The sequence below is a fragment of the Carlito syrichta genome, unplaced genomic scaffold (genome assembly GCF_000164805.1).
Source record: "Carlito syrichta isolate Samal-C Ts95f unplaced genomic scaffold, Tarsius_syrichta-2.0.1 Scaffold302949, whole genome shotgun sequence".
In the NCBI taxonomy this organism is placed as follows: domain Eukaryota; kingdom Metazoa; phylum Chordata; class Mammalia; order Primates; family Tarsiidae; genus Carlito; species Carlito syrichta.
Window position 1 is genome coordinate 315097 of NW_007247045.1, and position 23476 is coordinate 338572.

General features: G+C 51.2%; 1 protein-coding gene across 3 annotated transcripts in view; it reads right to left on the reverse strand.

Moving 5' to 3' along the window:
- Positions 1-18895, reverse strand: part of RGS3 (regulator of G protein signaling 3) — a 93689-nt gene extending 74794 nt beyond the window's left edge. For 2 of the 3 annotated variants that reach the window (XM_008057316.1, XM_008057315.1), the window contains exons 1-7: positions 18692-18895; positions 14644-14725; positions 13718-13823; positions 12286-12637; positions 11362-11401; positions 6170-6366; positions 2902-2985 (exon numbers count right to left, since the gene is read on the reverse strand). In XM_008057316.1, the coding sequence (XP_008055507.1) occupies positions 2902-2985; positions 6170-6366; positions 11362-11401; positions 12286-12637; positions 13718-13823; positions 14644-14725; positions 18692-18745 (915 nt within the window). In that variant the 5' untranslated portion in view covers positions 18746-18895. The remainder of the gene's footprint in view (positions 1-2901; positions 2986-6169; positions 6367-11361; positions 11402-12285; positions 12638-13717; positions 13824-14643; positions 14726-18691) is intronic. The other variant, XM_021711956.1, reaches the window with a different exon arrangement.
- Between the last annotated feature and the right edge of the window lie 4581 nt (positions 18896-23476).

Here is a 23476-nt window from a genome sequence, read left to right on the forward strand (position 1 = left end):
GGTAGAGTGATGCTGATCTCCATGGCCCAATCACCTGCTGCCTTTCACAGCAGGCCATGAGGGTCACCAAGTGTCTTCCTCACACTTGCTCCAAGGACACATCCGATTTCCCAAAGGGTCCAGGGTTAAGAGACCACTTGGTTAGGGAATTCGTACAAATTGGAGGGTGCTTCTCCCAAGTGGCCCTAACCAAGCTTCCTCCTGGGAACCCAACCTCAGGGCAGGGTTTGTAGAAAAGATCTTGGTGCCTTAGTTAATGGTAAACTCCATGAGTCAGTGTGTAAAGTGAGGGTGTGTCTGTCTTGTGCTTCATAGTATTCCTGGAACCTAGCACAGAGCCTGGCTAGATTGTAGATGCTCAGTAACTATTGTGTGAATATATAAATGAGGCTGTTCCAAGATGCCAATTTGACCTCAGAGTACCTTAATCAAGTCTGTGACTTCTGGAAGGTGGTGTAATGAGGGCAACTCATGGTGTGGGACTGGATCAGCTCACAGACATTAGTAAACTTGAGCATGCCCAAAGAGACGAGACAAAGAACCAAGGAGGAACATTCCAGAAATTAAGAATTCTGAGCATTAGGGAGAACTTTCCACAATTTAGCACTCTCTGGTAACAAAACTACTGCTCTGATGTGCTGCCCCTGCAGACTTGAGAACTGATAAGAAAACCATTAGCTGGAAAGTTACAGGGAAGCAATTAAAATGGAAGACTCCAAAGAGTCCAATCAACACTGATGTTCTGTGAATTTATTCATCATTCTTGGTTTCTGTTCTTGGCATGACTAACATGTTTGGGTACCAAGATCTACATATTTGGTTGCTACAAAACTTCAAGAAAAAGGGATATTTGCTTGTCTTTGAATTGCTTCCTTCAGTGTTCAAGGTAGACAGGGATGGCAGGGATCTCTTGGTTCTAAGGCTCCAAAGATTTTTTTTTTTTTTGGCTGTCTGTGAGCTGATCCAGTCCTATACCATTATAACTGTCACCAGGCTATGGCTTCAGCTGGTGGTTCCTGAGTTTGTTTTTAAGCAGACATGCCAGAGGCAGCATGGGGTCACAGAAAGCAATGCCGAGCCAGAGAGACCTGAGTTCTAATCCTGACTCTATCCCTTACCAGCCTTGAGACCCTTGGGTCCCTATGAATCTCACTGGAGCCTTAGTTGCCTCAACTACAGAGTGGAGACAATTGCCCCCTCATGAGGGTACTGCAAGAGATCATTCGGATCAAGTATGTAAAATGCATACACATGGATTGCCTGAGCCCGCGGGTTCGAGACCCGCCTGGGCAGCTTGGTGAGACCTCATCTCTCTACAATAAATCAAAAATTAGCCGGGCGTGGTAGCACGCGCCTGTAGTTCCAGCTACTTGGAAGGCTGAGTGGAAGGATCACCGGAGCCCAGCAGGTCAAGGCTGTGGTGGCAGGGAGCGGCCGCTGCACTCCAGTCTGAGTGACAGAGTGAGACTCCAACTCAAAAAAAAAAAAATGCATACACAGTGAAGACACAGTAAGTGCCCAATGTTTGCAGATTCAATGGTGAGTAGGCAAACAAAAGAGTGAATTTAGACACAGGCATATGCCTCCGGGTGGCTGCCATTTTTAACTGCCTTTTCATGAGTCTGATAAACTCACTTTCACTTGACTTAGCTACCCCACACACTTACACTTGACTTAGCTACCCCACATACTTACTTACCAAACATAGCTCCAACTGACTCATTCCTGAAACTTACATCCCCCGCAACAGATGAAGTTTTACTCCCGCTGAGACAATTCAAAAGATATGCAGAGATTCTTACAAAAGTTCCCAAAGAGAAGGTCCAGAAAAGTTATCAGCAATATTATGTGGTGGAAATAAGCACACAGTCTTCCCCAGGAGCTCCCTTGAAAAAGACAATACTCATTTGGCATATAGGAGTTCTGGTTGGCTTGATTAAAAAACAAAACCAACCTCTTGCTTTAGCCACAATCGTACATTGGTGTCCCAGAATGCAGAGGCTGAAAGGGGCCTTGGAGATCAATCAACCTCTGACCTGCTCTTGCTGCCTCAAATACACACAATACCCAAGTTTCAGATGGGAAGACTGAGAAAGAAGAGAGAAGTTGCAAGTGAGCCAAAAGCAGAGCTCGGGCTGGATATGGGCTTCCTGCCTCCAAGTTTCCTAATCTTTCCACTACCTCAAGCTGCCACTCAATTCATCCAAGCCAGCTCTTCGTCAGGGCCTGATTTGCAGCAAGCCCCTAGTCTCACCCATGGCCCCCAGGCAGCCAGGCCAGGTCCCAGGCTCCAACTTCTGTTCTCAGGTAGTTTTAAGTCCAGGGACTGGCCTGTAGCCTGACAACCTCTGGGGAGTTTGTGGGTGAGTGATGTTCTCCCATTTAGAGATAAACAGGGGCCAGCTCCTAGGAAGACTGGCATGGCCCCCACCTCAGCCCCCTGTTGGCAGAGCTAGAACCCAGTAGAAATCATAGACTCATCTCATGTTAATACAGACCCAGAAAACTCAGGTAACTGATGCTCCTATAAAAATTCATTTTGGCTAACAGCTTTAATCTTCTGGCCCCCAAGGTCACTCCCCATAGCTGGAATGAAGTACAATCTCTTCTGCTCCTTAGAGGAAGTTGGGGTAAACAATGGATGTCTTTAGGGGCTGGGGAAACTTCCTAACCATTAAATATGGACCAAATAGCTTTGAGAGGAGGTGGGTTCCACATCACTGGAAATATACAAAAAAATCTGGGTTGCCATTTGGTAAGGGGGAGGTACTTTTCAGGTCTTCTCACCTTGAGATTGCACAATTTGAAGACCATCAGGAAGAGAGAAAAGCAAGGGGCCTGGAAGGTGCCAATGAAGCCCACTAGAAAACCCCACCTGGGAAATGCAGGTAAAAGTCCTACCTGGGCAGCCTTGTTCCTCCCCTCGTACAGCAGCAACTCCTCTGACAGCAGGAGGGTCCGGGCAGGGTTACAGAGATCCAGAGGCTGGAAACAGAACAAACTTGGGTTGAGCAGGCAGTTCAAAGGGGCCTGGTGGGGATGGTGCGGGAGGGCAGCAGCTTGTCAAAGCCAGTCACAGAGAACCCTGGGACAGAGGGAAGACTGCCAGCCCTCTTCTGACCCCAAGAACCCACACACTCCCTCAAGATGGAAACAGAAAGACAAGTTGCTCCTGTCCTGCACAGAGCTGTTGCTGCCACCTTCCCACCAACCCTCACCATGACAACTACACTCTGGTGGGCAGGAAGTCCAACCACAGGCTTAGGCCTTCTGCAGTCCTCAACCTCAGCTGCCCCTCTCGCCCCCCACTCCCCACACTCCCTCATCTGTCTTGCTCACGCCTCAATGGGAGGTCCTAGCTGTCAGGTCCAGGAGGCATCCTGAGAGCCACATATCAAGAGATGTGGCTACTAGAGTCCCATCAAGGCCAGGCCAGTCCCTGCTCTGCATCCATGACACATTTGATCTAGCTGACTCCTTCTCAGCCATCATTTCCCCAGGGACCAATTCTTACACAAACCTCTCACCCCACCTCATCACCCTACCCAGCCCAGCCCAGGGGAATCCTCCTAAGCTCCGCATTACCCAGCAGGACTTGTGGATATATATTTATCACATGGCATACCTGACATCAAGCAAGGGGCTTGGAAAAAAGTGATGAAACACCCATCAGCTACACAACAAACCTGATGGATCTTATAAATAATGTGAAGCAAAAGAAGCAAGATCCAAAAAAAATATGTGAAGTATGATTTAATTAAGTAACATTCAAAAAAGAGCAACATAGGCCGGGCACAGTAGCTCATGCCTATAATCACAGCATTTTGGGAGGCTGATCACCTGAGCCCAGAAGTTCAAGATCAACCTGGGCAACATGGCAAAACTTTGTCTCTACAGTAAATAAAAAAATTAGGCCAGGCACAGTGACTCAGGCCTATAATCCCAGCACTTTGGCAGGCAGAGGCGAGAGGATTGCCTGAGACCGCAGGTTCAAGACTAGCCTGGGCAACATGGTGATACCTCGTCTCTACAATAAATCAAAAAGTTAGCTGGGCATGATAATGCGTGCCTGTAGCTCTGGCTACTTGGAAGGCTGAGGTGGAAGGATTGCCGGAACCCACAGCAGATCGATGCTGGGGTGACCGTGAGCATGCCACTGTACTCCAGCCTGGGTGATGGAGTGAGACTCCAACTCAAAAATAAAAATAAAAATTAGCTGGGCATGATGGCGCACACCTATATAGTTCCGGTTACTTGGAAGACCGAGGCAAAAGGATCACCTGAGCCCAGCAAGTTGAGACTGCGGTAGCCGTGATCATGCCAGGGCCATAAAACATATTCTTTGGGGAAACGTACATAGATGGTAGAACTAAGGAAAAGCAGGGAAATAATTACCATAAAGTCAGGCCAGTGTGTACCTCTGGTGGGAAGGGAGGGCATTATGGTCAGGAAGAAAGACATGTATTTCTAGAGTGGAGACAATAGTCTATTCTGTTTTATTAGTAGATACTCGCTTCAAAATTATTTGCTAAGCTATACATCTAAATATTGTGCCAGTGTTTGTTTTTACATTGCACCATTTAAAATTTAATAACTTTTTAAAACAAGTGTTAATTTCATATACAATTTTTAAAAATTTTTTTATTTTTTTGAGTTGAAGTCTCACTCCGCCACCCAGACTGGAGTGCAGTGGCCGCTCCCGGCCACCGCAGCCTCGACCTGCTGGGTTCCGGCGATCCTTCCGCCTCAACCTTCCAAGTAGCTGGAACTACAGGCATGCACTACCACGCCCGGCTAATTTTTTATTTATTGTAGAGATGAGGTCTTGCCAAGTTGCCCAGGCAGGTCTCGAACCCGCGGGCTCAGGCAATCCACTCACCTCAGCCTCCCAAAGCACGGAATTACAGGCTGAGCCACCAAGCCCGGCTAATTTCATATACAAATTTTTAAATGAAAATGAAACTTAGCTCCCATCGATGCCATGCCCTTTGTGTCACATCCCAAGAAAGAAAAGGGACCAACAGAAAGGCAAAGGCCAGGTCATGCCAATGGAGCTGTCTGAGAAGAGGCGTGTGGCTTGCCTAACAGAGCACGTTCCAGGTTCCACTGGACAGTGACAGGCCCGGGAAGGAATGCCAGGGAGATCAGAGGAGCATGGTCAGAAACAAAGCCCTTGGGGCCATGTCACCTCTATGTATTCTAGTGGATAAACCATTAGACTCTTCCTGGAAAGCAATTTGTCAATATGCGTAAAGAGCCTTTAAAATGTTTATGACCCATGACCCGCTAGTTACACTTCCAGGAGTCTCTCCCAAGGAAAATAATCAGAGAGGCAATTCATGCACAAGGATTTTCATCACAGAGTTATTTTCAGTAGCCAAAGAGTAGACATAAGTATCAAAACAGAGAGCTGGTTAAACAAATATGGTGTGTCCATACAATAGAATAGCGTGTGGCCACCATACACACAGGACATTGAATGATGTGGGAAAGGGTCACACTTCCCTTTTCATTTTAAAAAGGCAACAGGATATAGAGAATAAGATGTGGGTTTTTTTTAATGTGTATAAGCACATAGAAAAGACACCTAAATGTTCACATGGTTACATCTGAGCGATGAAATAAATGAAGGCTATTTTTAAAGAGAAGGAGAAAGACATGGGGAGGAAGAGAGGGAAGAAGAGGGAAAGTAGAGGAAGGGCGAGCTCGTGAATCTTAGGGCATTGGCTGATACTGGTCAGACATGTTTGCAGAGACCAAGGAGACCAGACAAGATGACAGATTCCAAGGCTCTCCCTCAGTCACATCCAAATGACAAACCACCAGGTAAGCCAGGACGTGGGAGCCTCAGCAAACAGCGCTGTGACATTACAGCAAGCAGTTACAGTGCACATGCCGTGTTCCCAGAGAAAAGGGAGGTGGGGAGGGGGAACAGAGAGGATCCTCTCATTGCTGGATCCCCAACTCCTACTTTTTCCTGTATATCTTCCCAGAAACCTCTGCTCCCTCAATATAAGCACCAGAATCCTAAGCATCTGAAGTTTATTTAACTTTCCCCAAAGTGGGTCCTCAGTCCTAGGGTGAGACACCATCTCTGAGATCTGGGGCAAAGGCCCCCTCTTTCTTACTTCCTCCTGAGGGAACCCTTGGGGGCCAGCCACAGGCTTACCTGAACAAAGACGGGGAACACCAGGACTTTGGGGGCCAGGGTGACATAAGTGCCGTAGCTTGAGTGTGTGGCGTGCGGCCTCATGACCGGGCAGTTCTGGTAGTTCCCGTGGCCCTTCATGGTCTGCACTGTCTTCATCAGCCGAGACTTCTTCCCCAAGCCTGTGTAGGACTTTGCTTTACTGGGACTCCCTGATTCTGTGGAACAGAGATGGGGCACTGTGAGGCATCTCCATCACCCCTGCAAAGGCACCCCTTCTGTAGAAACAGAAAACACAGACTCATTCCATCAGCAGCATTTTATCTGAGAGACACAGACATGTGAATAAGCAACTCCTGGGCTAGAATGGAGCCAGGAACCATCAACTATGACATAGGCAGCACTCTGCACCTGGTGCCCCAGGCCCTGAAGCAGACTTACCAGTTTGGCCTCATGGTTTTAAAATCAAGAAATCTCATCCCAGCACTTTGGGAGGCTGAGGTGGGAGGATTGCTTGAGCCTAAGAGTTTGAGACCAGCCTGGGCAACATAGCAAGACTTTGTCTCTACAAAAAAATTATAAATAAATAAATAAATACAATGGCTGGGCGTATGTATGTTATTTTTTTAAAAAGAAAAAAATCTCTCCTATTTGAAAAATCAGAAGCTCTGACCTCACTGAGCCCACAAGTCCCACGTGGAACAATCAGAGCACAGCACCCATATGGCGGAGCATGTGCTCCCCTCCCCTCACCTCCCACCCATCCCCACTACTCCATACACACACCAAGCCCAACCCACCCATTCCATCACCTCCCAGCTCCATGGACAAAGATCCATTCTCCGCAGTCATGGCAGAGACAAGGGGTTTTCTGGGATATACCGGGGCCCACCCTCTATAGCCAAGGGGCCTGGAGCTGCCTGGCTCACTTCAGTCAGCCTAGAGTAAGGAGTGGCATTCGCTGCCCCAGGTCTTGGTAAACACCACAAGCCCTGAAACCAGATGGCTGTGCTCAAATCCTGCTTACTAGCTCAGTGACCTTGGGCAACTTCCTTCACTCTCAGAATCTTGGTTTCCTCAACTATAACCATAGTGCCTGGCTCACTGGGTTGTTGAGAGGATCAAATGTAAGATGCTCTAAGTAAAGTTCTTAGAACAGTGCCTGGAGCCTAGGAAGCATGTGATCAAAGTTAGCAGCTCACTTATTGTCGTTTTTGTTATTGTGATTCTCTACTTGGAAAAGCAAGTTTGGAAATCAGGTGTCCCGTGGGACTCCGGGAATCCTAGGCTTCATCACATCCAAGAGGTCCTCTGACTTGACCACCAACTCACAAATTATTCTAATCATAAAAAGGAGAGAGAGAAACAGGCCACTCCTGGGGAAAAGAGCACGGGCTGCAATGGCAAGGGGCCCCTCTTTAAGGGGACACTGCTGGACATACATCCACATCCTGAACAAAGGGTGTACCAGTCTTGATCACGTCCCATCAAATGGCCAGAGGGACAAAACACAAAGCAGCTAAAAAGTCAGGGACTCCTGGATGCAAGCAGGTGGGTGGCAAACTCCAGGCTCCACACACACCTGGGCTCCTTCCAAGGGGTTCCTGCTGCAAGTGGACAGCTGACCACAGCCTCCCTGAGCTGGATGACTAGCTTGGGTCCCAGGGCCCAGACCCCCCCCACTGCCCTTCCCCCCAGCCCTGGCAGCCAGGGGTGAACAAGTGGCCTAACCCCAGCTACATCTCAGGGAAGCTCCCCACCAACGCAAACCCATGGCCTCAGAGGAAACACTCAGCTCAGAAGGTTTCACACTTGTTTCCTCCTCCCACCCGTGCGCCCTCCTCACCCAGCAGGGTGAGAAAAACAAGCCGACTCCCCCCAACAAGTGACCACTGATCACAGTCGAATCTGGGGGCGGCTCTCAAATCATGATAAGTCAAACCACTTCCTGCCTCTTCAGTGAGTTGGTGAGTCGCCTAGAGAGGAGCAGAAAGAGCACGAGCCCAGGATGGGCACAGAAGGAACAGACGAAAGGAAGAACACACAGCTCCTCATCTGAATTTGCCCTGCACATCGGAGGGGTATATACTGCCAGGCCCTGGCCCTTTGCTGAAAGAACCATCCTGCATCAAGATTCACACTGGATTTGAGTTGGATAAGACATCTGAACTTGATCCTGACTTCCCAAGCGCAACCCTGGCTGTGCAACCCTGAAGAGGTTCTGTCCTTCTCTGGGTCAAAGTTTTCTCCACTGCAAAGTGGAGATAATACAGATTGCTGCCTTGCTTGCCCCAGGGCCGGTGGGAGGCTCACGCAAGAGATCTGATGGGAAAGGGCTTGGTGTGAGTGCTGGAGGGATTATCAGAAATCCTAAACTGTTGAGTAATCCACCCATCAGTGCTGGGGGAGGAGAAGCAGGGCTGCTGGGTTTCAACCCATGCTGTGAATGGGGTCCCAGGATCAGACCGAATCTAGACGGTCTAAGACCTAGACCATGCCTAGACCAGAGAAGGCAAAACCATGCAGGATTGATAAGCAGGGAACTGAAGCAGAATAGACCAAAATTAAAGAAGGGTACAATTTGCAGATGCCAAGATCTGGGCCCTAGGCCCCCAGTCTTAAGACTTTAAAAAAATCAATTTCTTCCCTTCCTGAGCCCAGATGCCCAGGGCTATCACAGAATCTTCACCTGAGGCCTCAAGAGTCATAAATAAACCACCTGACACATAACTCTGCCCTCAGAAAGGAAAGGTCTGCTCAACCCTGTTTTATAGACAGGGATACTCAGGCCTGGAGTGTGTGGGCGACTTGCCCAAGGTCACTTGGCCAGTAAATGATAAAGATGGGATCAGCTCAAACCATGTCACTTCCTCCTCCCACACTGTGCCCCTCCTCCCTGAGCAGGGTGAGAAAAACAGGTCGTCTTCCCCAGAGAAGTGACCTGTGTGTCAATCGTGCTCTAGTGCCCAATCTCCACCCACCCATGGATAACGTGTGGCACATGGGAGTGGCTCTCCATGACTGATTTTTGAAGTATCTTTTCAGAATAGTCCAGGTTGCAACCCAGTTACTGAGTTCCGTGAGGGCCAACTCATTTACTTCCCACCTGCTACCTCTTACCTCATCTGGTCCAAACCCCGACATCGCCCTTTTTCCTCTAATACCTGCTTCACTGACCAAACACAGTAATTACACAGCTTTACGCCAGTTTCCGAGGTGAACTCTGGCAGCCACCCCACCCTGGCAGTGGCAAATCTGAGGCCAGGCCGCCTTTACAGGGCAAGGGCAGGGACAATGCCGGGAGCACCAGGGGCCCTGGGGAACATGCCAACCACAGCCAGGCAGGCGCCCCTGGTCCTAGAAGGGCACCAGATCCTATTCAACTCAGGATGGCTTAACACTCCTCCTGAAAGGCTGCCTCCTGGTAGCCCAGCCAGAAAAGGGGGACTGAGAAGTCAGTGCCGTGGTGATAGCCTTAACCTCTGGACAACCCCAAGTGTATTTAAGGGAAGGTGTATGTCCTGAATTTTACCCTTTCCTCTAAGCCCTGCGACTGTGAGCTACACAGACTTGATCCCTGGTAAACAGCAAAGATGTCCTTGGATACCAAAAGGATTATTATTATGAAAAATAATAATAAGGTCAAGATCTTAACACAATGCATTCAAAGAGTTACCATGGTCATTAACAACATCATCGTTTTCTTACTTGTCCCTTTTTCCACAGCTTAGATGACTGTGCCTTTCTTGACTCACTAAGTATTATATTCTCAGAGGGGAATGGATACAGGCTGGAAGCACACCAGGGAGACACGGAGGCGACCTCAGGCTGAGAAGGAAACAGTCCCAGACCACCCAGCCTGTGCCCATGTGCTCACTGCAGGAGACACACCTCTCTACTCCCTCTGTGACCAGCCTCAAACTTTGAGAGGCAACCAGAGGCATTCTCCTTCAGTCAGTCACTCAGCCAAAGTGCTACTGAGTATCTGCCATCTGCCAGGCCCTGGGTCTAGCACTGGACCCACAGAAACGAGCCAGGCCCAGGATCTGCCCTTAATTGGGTCCCATTTAGCAGTGGCATCTCCACTCTAACCTAATGTGCTAAAAGCTTTTTAAAAACTCATTGTCAAATTGCTATCAGACTCCTCCCCAGAAGGAACACAGATTCATTTCCAGCAGACTAGGCCCACTGCCCAAATGCCCCAGACTGGAGAGAAAGAAGGTGTCTTCCATTGGTGACCCTGAGTCTGATGGGAGCCCTTTTCACTCAAAAAAGGCACATTATTCCAAGTACCCACTATAAGCATCATCTTCATGCCACTGACAGAGAAACAGCAAGAAAGCAAGTCTGCGAGTGGCTATGAAAAAGTCACTCTCAAGGAAGGAGGCCAAGGGCATTCTGAAGGCACCAGAGCAAGGCTCAAGCACACCCATGGTGAGCATCACAGGCCACCTGGCCAGGTTGTCTTAACCTTCTAGACACTGGTTGGACTTTTGAGTAAAAGCTCTCTGGTAGGCACATGGAATGCCTCAGGGAATGCACAGTCGACTCCAGTATCAAGACTGACGTCTCAGACTTCCTGGAAGAAGGAATTGGTTTTGAGCTCAGCTTCCATCTCTGGAGAAAAGAGACATTTGTGCACTTCAAAGACGACTACCCTCTGAATAGTGTCTCTCAGTATACAGACTACTACTCACAGTCATTTTTCACATGGAATCCTCCCAATAACACTCTGAGGTAGAAAATTACTGGTCCCATTTTAGCCCCAAATTGAAGAAACAGGCTCAGTGAGGGGATGTGGTTTGCTCAAAGTCACATAGCTAAAACTCCAACTTGAGAACTCCCAGACCCAACACGCACGACTCCTTTCCATGCAGGCCCAACCCTGTTGCCTACAGCACCTAACATGCATCTGTTGTTCGGTAAAATTGGATGAATGGCAGTTGAGGGTCTGGGTCCTGAACACTCTGTCTCTTAAATTGCTCTGGTAAGATCCCCCTCTTCCTTTTCAGTTCTGCCTTCAAGGAAGAAAGACACTGGTTCAGTGAGGGAGAAAAGCTACCAAGAGGAAGGATAGTCTGTATCAATATGCTGAGTGGCCTTGATTCCATTGGAAAGACCTTAGAACTCAGAGCGGGGCACCGGGCCAGGCCTCAGCTGACTTCTGCTATCTCTCCAGGCCAGGAGGGCACAGCAGCAGAAGGCAGACTCACCTTCAGGGATGGTATCCTCCTGGTACACGGGCCGAAGCAGCTGCAAGGAAAAGATAGGAGAACCATTTCAGCCCCAGGAACAGGGCAGGACAGCCCAGCAGGTTGCAGGACACTGGGCTGGGGGATAGGAAGTAAGCACCTTGGGACATAAGGGGGAAGCAGCAGTTCTGCTGACCAGCTGAGGGAGAAGGCTGGGAAAGAACACAAAAGCCCAGAGTATTAGAGTTGAAAGAGGCTTTAAGGGTCATGAGGTCTAACCCCCTGGCAAGTCCTCAACTTCCTTTACACCAGCTTGTTCCAAAGTGCATTCCACAGAACACTGGAACAAATGGTAGGACACCAACAGCCATGTCATAAAGTGTGTCACTGTCAGGCAAGTTTGTAAAACCCTGTGTTAAACAAGGTCCAACCACCTTTTTTACCTCAGGATGCCCTCAGAGCTGATCTGCATTGGGAATCTCCCCTGAAGAGGACAAGAATACAGGATATTTCTCAAACTTATTTGACCTCAGAATACCTTTTTCCCAGAGCATCTCATAGGATTAATGTTTAGGGGAATGCACTTCATCACCCCACCATGCAATCGTGCAGTGTCTTCTTTCATACCTCCTAAGACAGGAGGCTCACCACCTACCAAGGCGGCCACTCCACTGTGGAAAAGCACAGGCTGGTAGAACGTGCTTTCTTCTCGCAAGTTGAAATCTTCCGGCCTGGGCATGCCCTGGTCCTGGATCTGTGCCCCGAAACCACACAAGCCCATCTACCCTCTCTACCCAGGACAGCCTTGCAGAGGTCAGAGCTACCACACACGCATCTCCTTGCCCAACACTTCCAGACCCTTGCAGGCTTCCCACAACACAACTTTGAGTCTTCCTGGCCTCTCACGGGGACCCCTTCACCTTCCCCCACAACAGCTGTCCCTACCTGGCTCCCAGGGTTCAGCGGGGCCAGGATGATGTAGTTGGGATCGGTGGGGGCAGTGGCCCGAGACAGCGCAGGCAGGGTGTGCTGGCCCCCACGCTTGGCCACCTCGGTGTAGCGCTCCCAGCCGCCAAGCAGTAGCCCATCGGAGCTGTCACACACCAGGTGGCAGCTGTGGCGCTGCTCGGGTCGTGCCTGGGCCCCGTGGGAGCAGTTCTTCTCCCGCTTGTTGGGGGGCGATTGGAGGTCGTGCGTCGACTTGCAGGAGGCCCGCCGCAGGACCCCACCATCTGGCCCCGGCTTGACCTGGGGGACCATGCGCCACACAAGCAGGATGATCTCACTGGGGCAGCTCCTGGAAGTCAGGGGATCACACAGAGAGGTTGAGCCTGGGGAAGACCAGAGTGGGGGCCTGCAGGGCAGAGAGGACTGGGGCAGGGAGGGGCAGACGCAGGAAAGAAGCACCCGGGGTCACGGCAGGAAGAGATGTAAGAGGTCACTTACAGCAGAGACAGCAAAGGGATCTCTTGAGTCAATTCCAATTGACTGGCAGTGGCTGAGAAGGATGTGAGGCCAAGGCCAGGTTCAGCAGGAAAGAGCAGCACATTCAACCCATGGGCAAGATAGAACCAAGTGGAAGCAAGCAAACCACCTAAGTGCAACCCCTCACCTAGTCATTCTAGCAGCAAACCTAAAATGGGGCCATTAGGGTTTTACCCCAGGGGTCCAAATGGAGGGAACCCAAATATTTTAAAGAATAATTTTACAATTGTGCAATGGAAACATTAGTAACATCTACACATCCTTAGAAAACAGATATGAGCTGGGCGGGACGCAGTGACTTATACCTGTAATCCCAGCAGTTTGGGAGGCTGAAGTAGACGATTGCTTGAGCCCAGGGGTTCAAGACAAGTCTGGGCAACAGAGCGAGACCGTGTCTCTACAAAAAAATCAAAAAATTAGCAGGGCATGGTGGCATGTACCTGTAGGCCCAGCTACTCGGAGGCTGAGGCAGAAGGATCGCCTGAGCCCAGGAGGTCACAGCTGCAGTGAGCTGTGATCGTGCCACTCCAGACTGGGTAACAGAGTGAGACCCTCAACGCAAAAGAAAAAAGAAGAAAAGAAAACAATAGGCTTAGCTCTTAGGTAGCAGAAATGATTAGCTGGAGCTAAAAGCAAGGCCCTGGAGCCACATGTTGAACCACAAGGTCTGTTGGAGATCTTCTTCCCTACTGTTTGCTTGGGATCCAAAACTGCTCTGAGCCTGAGCCTTCCATTTCAGGCCAAGAAACAGATAAGGACAAAGTGAATTGCTCACAGCTAGGCAAAGGAAGGACCAGCCAGGGCAGGGAAGGGTAAGGCAGTATACCCAGGGCTGGGGTAGGGAGGGTGTGATGTCAGCCCGAGGCCCCAGGCACCCGCTGCCCCCTGTCACCGGATCTCGTGGGCCAGCTCCACACATTTCCAATGCTCCACAGGCCTCTCGTTCAGTTGCAGCACCGTGTCCAGCTGCTGCAGCCCCGCCTGCTCCGCCGGGCCCCCTGTAGGGACAAAGAAAAGCCATTCAGAGGTCCCTGAAGCCCAAGACCTTCTCAGAGGACCTAGAGTGCTTTGCTTCCACGGTGACCTCAAACCGCCCTTTTTCTCTATGTTTCTTCATCTGTGTAATGAGGGGCCAAACTTTAGAACGCTCAAAGGCCTGGAAGGGAGGCACCCCTTGGCCCTCACCTCCTCCCTGTCTGTCTCACCCTAATGCTGGCCAAGGCTCCCTCCTCCTCCCCAGGGCCTCCTACCCCATGGAGAGCCCTTCTCTGTTGCCAGCCTCACAAGCTTCATTCATTCTTTCCACAGCATTCATTGAGCGCCAACCTCATGCCCATCCCTTGCAGGTGCTGGGACACCCTGATCACTGATCCCTGGCTTCTGCCCCTAACATATTCATGCTGTGATTAGGATAAGTCTTTTATTTGTGAAAAGTAGGGAAGAATAACTGTTTTAAGTGCTAACCAGACTGAGGATAGGATAAAATACCGATTTCAAATCGAGTTCATAATGATTCATTTTCCCATGCAGCCATTACTGAAAATATGTGTTTCGTACCTGTTCATACTGATTGGGAAACAAAACATAAAAACCTATTTTCATTTTGATAAAAACAAAAGGAGGGGCATATTTTCATAAACACCAGTTTCTCCTGTGGCCATTTAAAAATATTATTCTTTTCATTTTAAAAAAACCAGGACACTTTGCTCCAGTCTGGGGCTCCCCTCTCAGTTCTAGCCTCTGTTTGCTGGCACATGGCAGGCAAGCCCGGGTTCATGGTGGGCGAGCAAGGCTAGCATTTCCCAGTAGTTCACTTACCGGAATCCACGGCCTGGACTCGGACGGGAGAGTCACAGCAGATGGTGAAGCCAAAGCCGTCCTTCCCCCTCGGGATGGTGATCTAGGACACAGCCCTGCCCAGTCACTCCCAGAAGCCGGAGGCCGCTGCCTCTGCCCCAAGATCGGGAAGCCCACAGGCCCCACTCCAGAGCCACCCTCCTCCCCAAGGGAATGGAGCCAAGAAGGAGCTAGCCAGCCCCTCACTGTCCCTATCTCGGCCCAGGCATCTTGAGCACTGGGTTATGGGCCAAGTAGGAAGGCTGAGAGCTCAGGAGGTAAACCCAGTCTGACATGGGGAGGGTGTGGGGTAGATGAAGCTTTAGAAGGGTAAATCTTGTCCTCCTCAGCCCTAGCAGCCCCGGGCCTTGACCTAAGGGCCCACTTGGCCCTTACTACTTGGCCCACATACCTCCACCTCGCCTAGGATTCCCTGCCTGCCTGGCTCCCTTCTTCCTTTCCGACAGAGGTTCACGGAGCATTTCCCCAGGGCTCGCCCTGTGCTGAGGGCCCAAAGACAAAGCCAGCCTGGTACTTGCCCTCTTAGAGCACAGAGGAAAGACAGCTGAGACACACTCAACCTCAGGCCAAAGGGTCAGGGGAAGAGAGCTGGGGTTGTTGGGGGCAGTCTATGGTCAGGGCCCCAAGACGTCCAGTAAGGGCACCCAGGTAAGGGGGCAGGTGAGGTCACAGACAGGCCTCTCGTGAGCTAGCCACTGACCTCACTGTGCCTGCTGTGGCCCGTGTACTTGGCAGGTCCACAGCCCCTACTTTCAGAAGTCCCATGGAAGGGCTTCTCCATCTGAATGGTCTTTTCAAAGCAACACACAAGTCTTGAGCCATTGCAAGCCAGCCTCTGCAGAGGTACCAGGCATGAGGCTTCGGCCTGTGGCTCCTAGAGAGCATGATGGTACACAAATCTCTCCAAAGCAAAGCAGAGTGCGGGGGCAATAGAGCAAAACATGAGGACTGTGCTGCGAAGTCCTTCATGCTTTGACCTTGGGTGCCACGCTTGGCATATGGTAGGAACTCAGCAAAGGCTGATTTAGTGAGGACGGCCTGGCAGTGCCCCACCCGCAGAAGGATGCAGTGTGCAGTGTGGTCTGCTGACTCATTCAGACTGCTAAGAGATCAAAAGTCAGAAAAGGAGTTCAATGGGGTCCCAAGAGACCTCCCTAGCAGAAGTGGAACATCGGGTGAGCCCTGGTAAGGCATGGGGAAGGGTGTCCCAGGCAAGTTGAGGAAGAAGCCAGCTCAGCAAGCCTGGTAAAGGTCAAGGGCACCGGCCTTGTCAAGAGACCCCTGTCTCCTTCCTTTAAGGGTTGTCTCTTCAAGGCTGGGCGCCTGCGTGCACTTGCCAACCACCCCAAAGCCAGGCCTAAAGAAGGGCTGGGGGAGAGGACCCATGGTGACCGAGACCCTTGGAAACTGCCTGGGCTCCTGAGGCTCTGCTTCCCACCAGCCCCGGGCCTGGATTCAAAGCAAGTTTGTAAAACAGGAAATCTGACAGACAAGGGGAAGGGGGAGGGAGCAGGAAAATACCCCGTTCCCATAAGAATTCTGGGAAAACACGCAGCTAAGACAGGAAGAGGAAAAAAAATGGAAAGAAAGAAAGAAAAACAAACCCGGGAGCGAGTGTGGAAAGCTAGAGGAAAGGAGCGACCACTAGCTGCTGGGCCCACTTGAGACAGAGGGAACATGCCAGGAACTTGTTCTACTCCACAGAACCAGCAGGGATCTTCAGGGGCCTCACAAGCCACCCCTCAACCCTAGCAGAAGCCAGAGATCCAATGCCTGTCCAGCACCTCCCCGGTCCTACCCCACCAAGGGGCCACAGTCCCTCCTGCCTGGAAACTGGTCCCAGCACCCTGGGCTCTGGGCTAGCAGTTTCAGGATAGTAGCTGGAGTTGAGTCTGGACAGGAGTACACTTTCCCCACGCACCCCCTAGTCCCCTGGTGCAAGAGGGACTGTCGACTGCAGCCCTTTCACCTTCCTGGGCGCCTAAGAAGAGCCAGCCCAACAACAGTCCAAACCAGCTGGAGGGTGCAATGGAGGGGCAGAGGAGATGGTATCAGGATGCAAGGTGAGGGCATAGGGCAACACAGATGAAGCAAAATTATGCTCCGTACACTGCAACTGCTGACCACATTTGAGAGGGTAGGATCCAAAGAACCTGGGCCTCCCTGTAGTCCCAAAAGGAATGCAGGGCTGGTTTTAGTATGCCCAGCCTACAGAGAAGATGGAAACTGAGACCCAAAGTAAGTGCCACCACCACCGCCAGCGCCCCCACCCCCCAACACACATGCATGCACGCCTGCCCTCAGCCCTCCTCTCTCCCTTGGCCAGGAGGCTAAGGGAGCAGCCCTACTCTGACTCCTCGGTGGCTCCTGACAGAGGCTGTCCTTCCTGTGGGTGGTTCTGGCTCTTTCCTGTACAGGGCAGGAATTGCCATTGCTCCCAGCTCTCACCCATGCCAGCACCTCACTTCTGCTCTCCTGCCTGGTTTAGGATCCTCTGTCCTGTTTGGACTCTAATTCCCTGCTATCACCATGTATTGAACCTTCCTAGATCTATGCGGTAGACACAGAGTCAAGCACTCCATACCCATCGTCTCAGCTATGCTCCAGTATCATCACTGGATTTTACTGTCCCTATTTTACTGACAAGGAGATTGAGGCTCAGAGAAGTAGAGTGACTTGCTCAAAAGCCACAGCTACAGGGAAGCAGAGCAAGATCTGAGCTCAGGGCTGACATAAAGCTTGGAGTTCTCAAGTCTGCGCTGGTTCCTAATGCAGAAGCTGTCTTCAGTTCTGAGTCCCAGAGCCCCAGGTCCACCCACAGCCCTGCCTGGCCCCACTCTGACTGTCAGTAGTCCCAAAGTGACCAAGGACTTCCAGCCCATAGTCCCAAAGTGACCAAGGACTTCCAGCCCATAGTCCCAAAGTGACCAAGGACTTCTAGATGTCCTATCCAGTGCTCTCTGTCTCACCACTCCGCCACCCAGATGCTGGTGTCACAGGGGCTGCTTTTAACACTCGGGTCCCCTAGTAAACAGGTGCAGGGGCGAGGGGAGTAGGGGCCCCTCTGGGCATCTCCCTGGACCTAAACACTACATGTCAGAGGAGTCAGGACCCAAATTCCACCCTGATCATTAAAACAAACAGAGGGTCTTCTCTGTGTTTGTTCTTTTCTTTTTTGAGTTGGAGTCTCAATCCATCGCCCAGGCTAGAGTGCAGTGGCACACTCATGGCCACCCCAGCATCAACCGGCTGGGCTCCAGCGATCCTTCCACCTTAGCCTTCCAAGTAGCCGGAACTATAGGCATGCTACTGTGGGTGCTACTGCGCCCGGCTAATTTTTTGACTTATTGTAAAGACGAGGTCTCGCCAAGTTGCCTGGACTGTTCTCAAACCTGCGGGCTCAGGCAATACACTCACCTTGGCCTCCCAAAGTGCTGGGATTACAGGCTGAGCCACTGAACCCTGCCAGTGTTTTTTCAATCAGACCAATTTCTGAGCTGCCTTTTGGCTTGGATGTCCCTTACTTTCACTCTTCCCAACTCCATTCCTTTTTTTTATAAGAAAAGATGCCCCATCACATACTGACATGTATACACAGAGGGCAGAACAGGCACCACCATCCCACCAAAAGTAGGAAAAGCTCGCAAAAATACAAAACCCACCTCTAGAAACACACAGCTGCTCAGCAACAAAGGCTTGAGATGTCTTTTTAAACCCACACCCCCTCCCCAAATAAAAAGAACAGAAAATCTGCTAGATAATCTCACCAAGGATACTACCCAGTTCATGGTCAGGCCCACACATGGAGCTGGCCCTCATCTGACCCTAAGGTGCGATGGCAGGTAACAGGCTGGGTCTAGCTCCTGCCTCTATCCTTCTCTCCAGATCAAAAAGAGCCTGCAGGGAACAGGACTAGGCCAGGAAGGTGTCGTGGGGAGAGAGGTCCTGCTCCAAAGAGCTCCCACACCCCCTCATGCCCCACAGGCTCCCCAAGGGGCCAAGCACCCACCTGGCGGTAGCGGCGCTCCGAACACACCTTGCAGAGCCCATTGAAGCGGTTCATGGCTGCGGGTCCTGCTTCGGCTGCCGCCCCATGAAAACTCAGCTCTCCCCCAGCAGCGGGAGCCCGCACTGCACCCGTCAGCCTGGCATGAGCGCCCTGGGAAGCCCGCCCCACAGAAGAATGGCAGGAAATCACCTCTCACCTCCCCAAGCCCTGTCTGTGCTGTGTGCCTCTGCATGATAAGCCTGAAGGCTTCCTGAAACCTCAGAGTGACAAGGAAGAGGGAGAGTTTTATATTAAAATTCCTGTCAACTAGTTAGTATTCCTCGGGCCTGGCGGGGAGAGGGCGCCTTTGTTCTGGCTGCATTCTCCGCCATGGGCCACTTTGTAATTCCAGTGTTCTCACAAACACCCCTCACTGGAGGAGAACCCAGGCAGAAACAGCCGCTTGATAACAACGGTGTCTCCCGCTACAAGTCCCAGGGACTACAGTAGCAAGTCCCAGGGACTACCCCAGCCTAAAGAATCCAAAGACACACGGTTTGCACTTGCAGACATCCCATGTCAAGACAGTGACCAGAAACCATTTGGAGTCTGAGAACCTGCCTGCCACTCAGAAGCAATTTAATGTCAGTTTTCCCACTTGTGTCAGTGGCTTGCTTTAAGGATTGGTAATATGTGGACCATGAGGTCAAATGTGGAAGGGATTTCCAAATCATCAGATGATCTAGCTCCTCATCTTACCAACCAAAAAACTGAGGCCTGGGGAGGTCATGGTCACACAGCAGGGGAGTGGTGGGGCTGGAACCAGAACTCAGGTCCTGTTTCCTGCCTTTCAGTCCCAGGATCATATGCTGTAGGGCAGCACATGGTGAACCCAGCTCTCTGCCCATCTTGGAGTCTCTGAGGAAGCCCACCCACCCACTGACATCCTTGGTGACAGAGAGTTCCTGGGTCTAGCCCAGCTTTGGTTGCTGGGTGACCAGGTTTCTAGGCCTCCATCTCCCCACCTGCACCATACAAAAGTTGAGCAAGTGATCTCCAAGGGCTTTCCCCCAGCCCCAAGCAATCACGATCTGACAATCACACCCCCTTTGCTGAGTCCTATAAACATCTCTGAGCATGCAAGCTCAGGAAAAATCAATGCACCTCAGGACAAGACCCCTAGAAACTCGAGCCCTATGTGCAGAATCCAGTATGAAGCAGGACTTTCCCAAGCCACTGAGAAACCTAGAGTGTTGACATCCGTATAATTCCCACAAATCACCTACAAGGCTTTCTGGCTACCATCCTTTCTGTGCTTAGCAGGTACAGAGAGAAGGAAAAAGGTCTTTGCAGTTCCCTACTGAAGCCAGAGAAAAGCTTTTCAATTCCTTATAGAGCCACAGAAAACAGACCTGGCCAGTTACTTTAGTACTATGCTGTCCAATGTGGTAGCAACTAGACACATGGGCAAGGTAAACTGAAATCAATTAAAACTAAATACAAGTTCACATTCAGAGCTGGGTGTAGTGTCTCACACCTATAATCCCAGCACTTTGGAAGAACAAGACAAGTGGATTGCCCGAGCCCAGGGTTTCGAGACCAGACCGTGTCTCTACAATAAATCAAAAAATTAGCCAGGCATGGTGGCACACGCTTGTAGTTCCAGCTACTTGGAAGGCTGAGGCAGAAGGATCACTTGAGCCCAGGAGTTCAAGGCTGCAGTAGCTGTGACTATGCCACTACTCCAACCTGGATGACAGAGTGAGACTCCAACTCAAAAAAAAAAAAAAGTTAACATTTAGTTCCTCGGTAACACTAGCCACATTCCAAGAGCTCAGTAGCCCCAGGTAGCAGTTGGCTACCATGTTGGGCAGTGCAGTCGTAGACCACGCACTCCATGAGGGCAGGACCTTAGACTGGTTCACAGCTTGTATCCCAACACCCAGCACGGGGCAGGACCCACATAGATGAAAATGTTCAATGAATGATGAATGAATAAGTCAATGAGCGCGAAAATGTTTTGTAGATTATATTACACCTGCACATAAGATACTCTTACAGGTTATACCAACGTCGCATCTTCCCAACCAGGTCACACACAGGAGGCAGGGTGGCTCATCGCACCGAGGAGGCAGCCAGATCTTACTTGGCGCCTCTACCACCTGCTGGCTATGAGGCCATGAAGAATGATCCGATGGCCCTGGACCTGATGTGATCCCCTTATCAGTAAGATGGGGAAGTATCAACTACCTTGGAGGTGGCAGTGAAGATTAGACAGCAGCACCTGGTAAAGAGGGGCTAATGAATCACTGGAAATTTGTTTTTCCAACTCTTAACTGTTAGAAAAAACATAGATCACCTGCCACGCCCTGCAAAGAGACAGAAGGAATTTTGGAGGATTCTCTCAAACCTCTATGTGAAGGTTCCTCTCTAGACTCAAAGTCCTAAGGAGCGAGAACCTGCCAAACTCAGGTTCAGATTACAGCTTGCCCCTGACATCAAGCAGACCTAGCCCAAGAGGGTGACTTGACACAGTGCCAGAGAAAGCAGGGTGTCAAGGGGGACTATAGGAAGGGGAAGACTTGGCTTCCAGAAGCTGAAAGTCAATGAGATCCAGGTGCCTCCATTTCCAGGGTTGAGGGGGTGAGACAGGCCCCCTGGCTGTCTCCCACGCCTGCTGCGATCATGGATAACCTAAGAAAAGCACTTATTTCTTTGGCTAGGCCTTAGGAACATCAAGAAATCATTCCTGCTGAATGCACAACCTGCTGGGTTTCAAGCACCAAATGCTGCCCTCTTCAGGGGTTTCCTGGGCCAGTGGCTTGACAAGGAGCAGATCAGAGCCTCCGGGGCAAAGCCCAGGCCTGTCCCCACCTACCTTGAGTTTCTCCCCATTCTCAGTGTCCCCACCTCCTGGCACTCTCAGCAGCGGTTCTGGAAGTGACAGAGCAGAGTGAGAAAGTGTCTGCTGGCACATAAGGATTCGTTCCACAGGCCACCCAGAAGACGAGGCTGGGCAATAAGCCCATGGGGCTGCCTGGGCCACTTCTGGCCTCCAGCAAGAGGGGGATGCCTGAGGCTCAAGCCAAGCAGGGCCTCAGAAGCCAGAGCTGCATGTAGGACAGGGAAAACTGAAGGGGACACAAAATTCAAGTACTGCATCTCAGAGCTCACGGCAGGCCTATGTCTGCAGAGGTGGGTGCCCCTAGATCAGCAAGCAACCCAGGATGGATCCTGAGACGTGGAGCTGGGAGGGAGCCATTGAAGAAGAACCTGAAACCCTGTCCTCCAAAAGCAAGAGGTGAGGGGAGCTGAACCCTGTGGGGTCAGACAGTAACCTTCTCCAGGGAAAGCCCAAGCAGATACACTATACATAAGGGTGTCATGGGCAATTGTGCAGCCTGCATTTAGCAGGTGCTCATGAGAAATCCCTGCACCCAGCAGCCTGAGAGCAGCTCAGGTGGCAGAGGCCACCGAACACTGGGACTGATGCCACTATGCAGGAAAACCGGGGGAGAACTTAGGAAGGGAAGCAGAATGGGGTGTCCAAGTACCTCTCAGTGGTTGCAGTCGCCGCCTGGCCACCTTCAGGTGTTTGGTCCGGCCCAGGTCCTCCCCTAGAAGGTAATACCAGCCACTGATTTCCTGCCACGAGAGAATGACAGGTTCAGACACAGGAGGCAGAGGGCACAGGTCAGGCAGCCACCAATCCCCCTAAAAAAGTAGCCACTGGACACCCTCCCTCTGGGGATGACAGGCATTCAAGCCTCCTGCCCCTGGGCTGCCATGCCTGCCCCTCCAGGAAGCCTTCCCTGATGCTCTGGGCAGAACTGGCTCTCCCCTCTGCAGAATTTCTGCAACCTCTTATCCCCGGAGGGCAACCATCTACTTGCCTGCCTTCCCCAGTAGACTACACATAGGCTCTTTGATGTGGCTAGCCCTATTGTCTGGTATACAGTAGGAACCCAATAAATGTTTGTTAACACAAGGGAAGGAGTGACAGAGGGATGCAAAAGGCAAAAGTAGTCTTTCCTGAGGCTCCTAAACAGTCTCCACAGAGAATGTCTTTTCCCAACTGAATGAAGCTGAGGCTGCGGCCAAGAGATCGTTGGGACCCACACACAGGATAGAGGGTCCTCAGCCATCCATCCCAGACTTCACTTCCAGGACACAAAACTGGGTGGCAGGGCCTTGCAACAGGCCACAGGACATTCTAGGGATGTGCAAAAGGATCATACCCCTCCCCTGCTCGCCCTTCCCTAGTTTGGGGGGATACAACTCAAGAGTAGAGACAGATAAGGGACTAGTGACCCAGAGAGTGGGGTCCTGGTAGGCACATCAAAAGACCCCTAGAATGAACCACAAGAAGCATCTGATCCTCCTCTTTCAGGGTAAACCCAGGCGTGCTCTGGGCCCCAAAAGGCCTGCCAGTGTCCTTAACAGCAGGCACCAGGCTCAAAACCTCCTGGGAGGATTCGGGGCCGCCTAACAACTGCTTTCTGGCAAGACAACCAGGAAGGGAACCTACACCCTCAGCTAGGGAGGTGATGAGCTCAGTGTTGCTACGTAGGCCGCTGGGTACCCGTCTCGGTGGGGCACCATCTCACAGACAGAAGCTCCGCCCAAGGGCTTCCAGAGAAAGCCGGCCAGTACCAGCCCTGGCCTGGGTGGGCTGGCGCTGCCAGAGGCTTCCCTAGGACCCACCTTGTCTGGAGTCAAGAGGGACTTTACCCCAAAGCTCATGCAGCCGATGAGTCCACTCTGTCTGGGAGAGCAAGAGAGGCTTGAGTCAGCACTGGTTGGGCC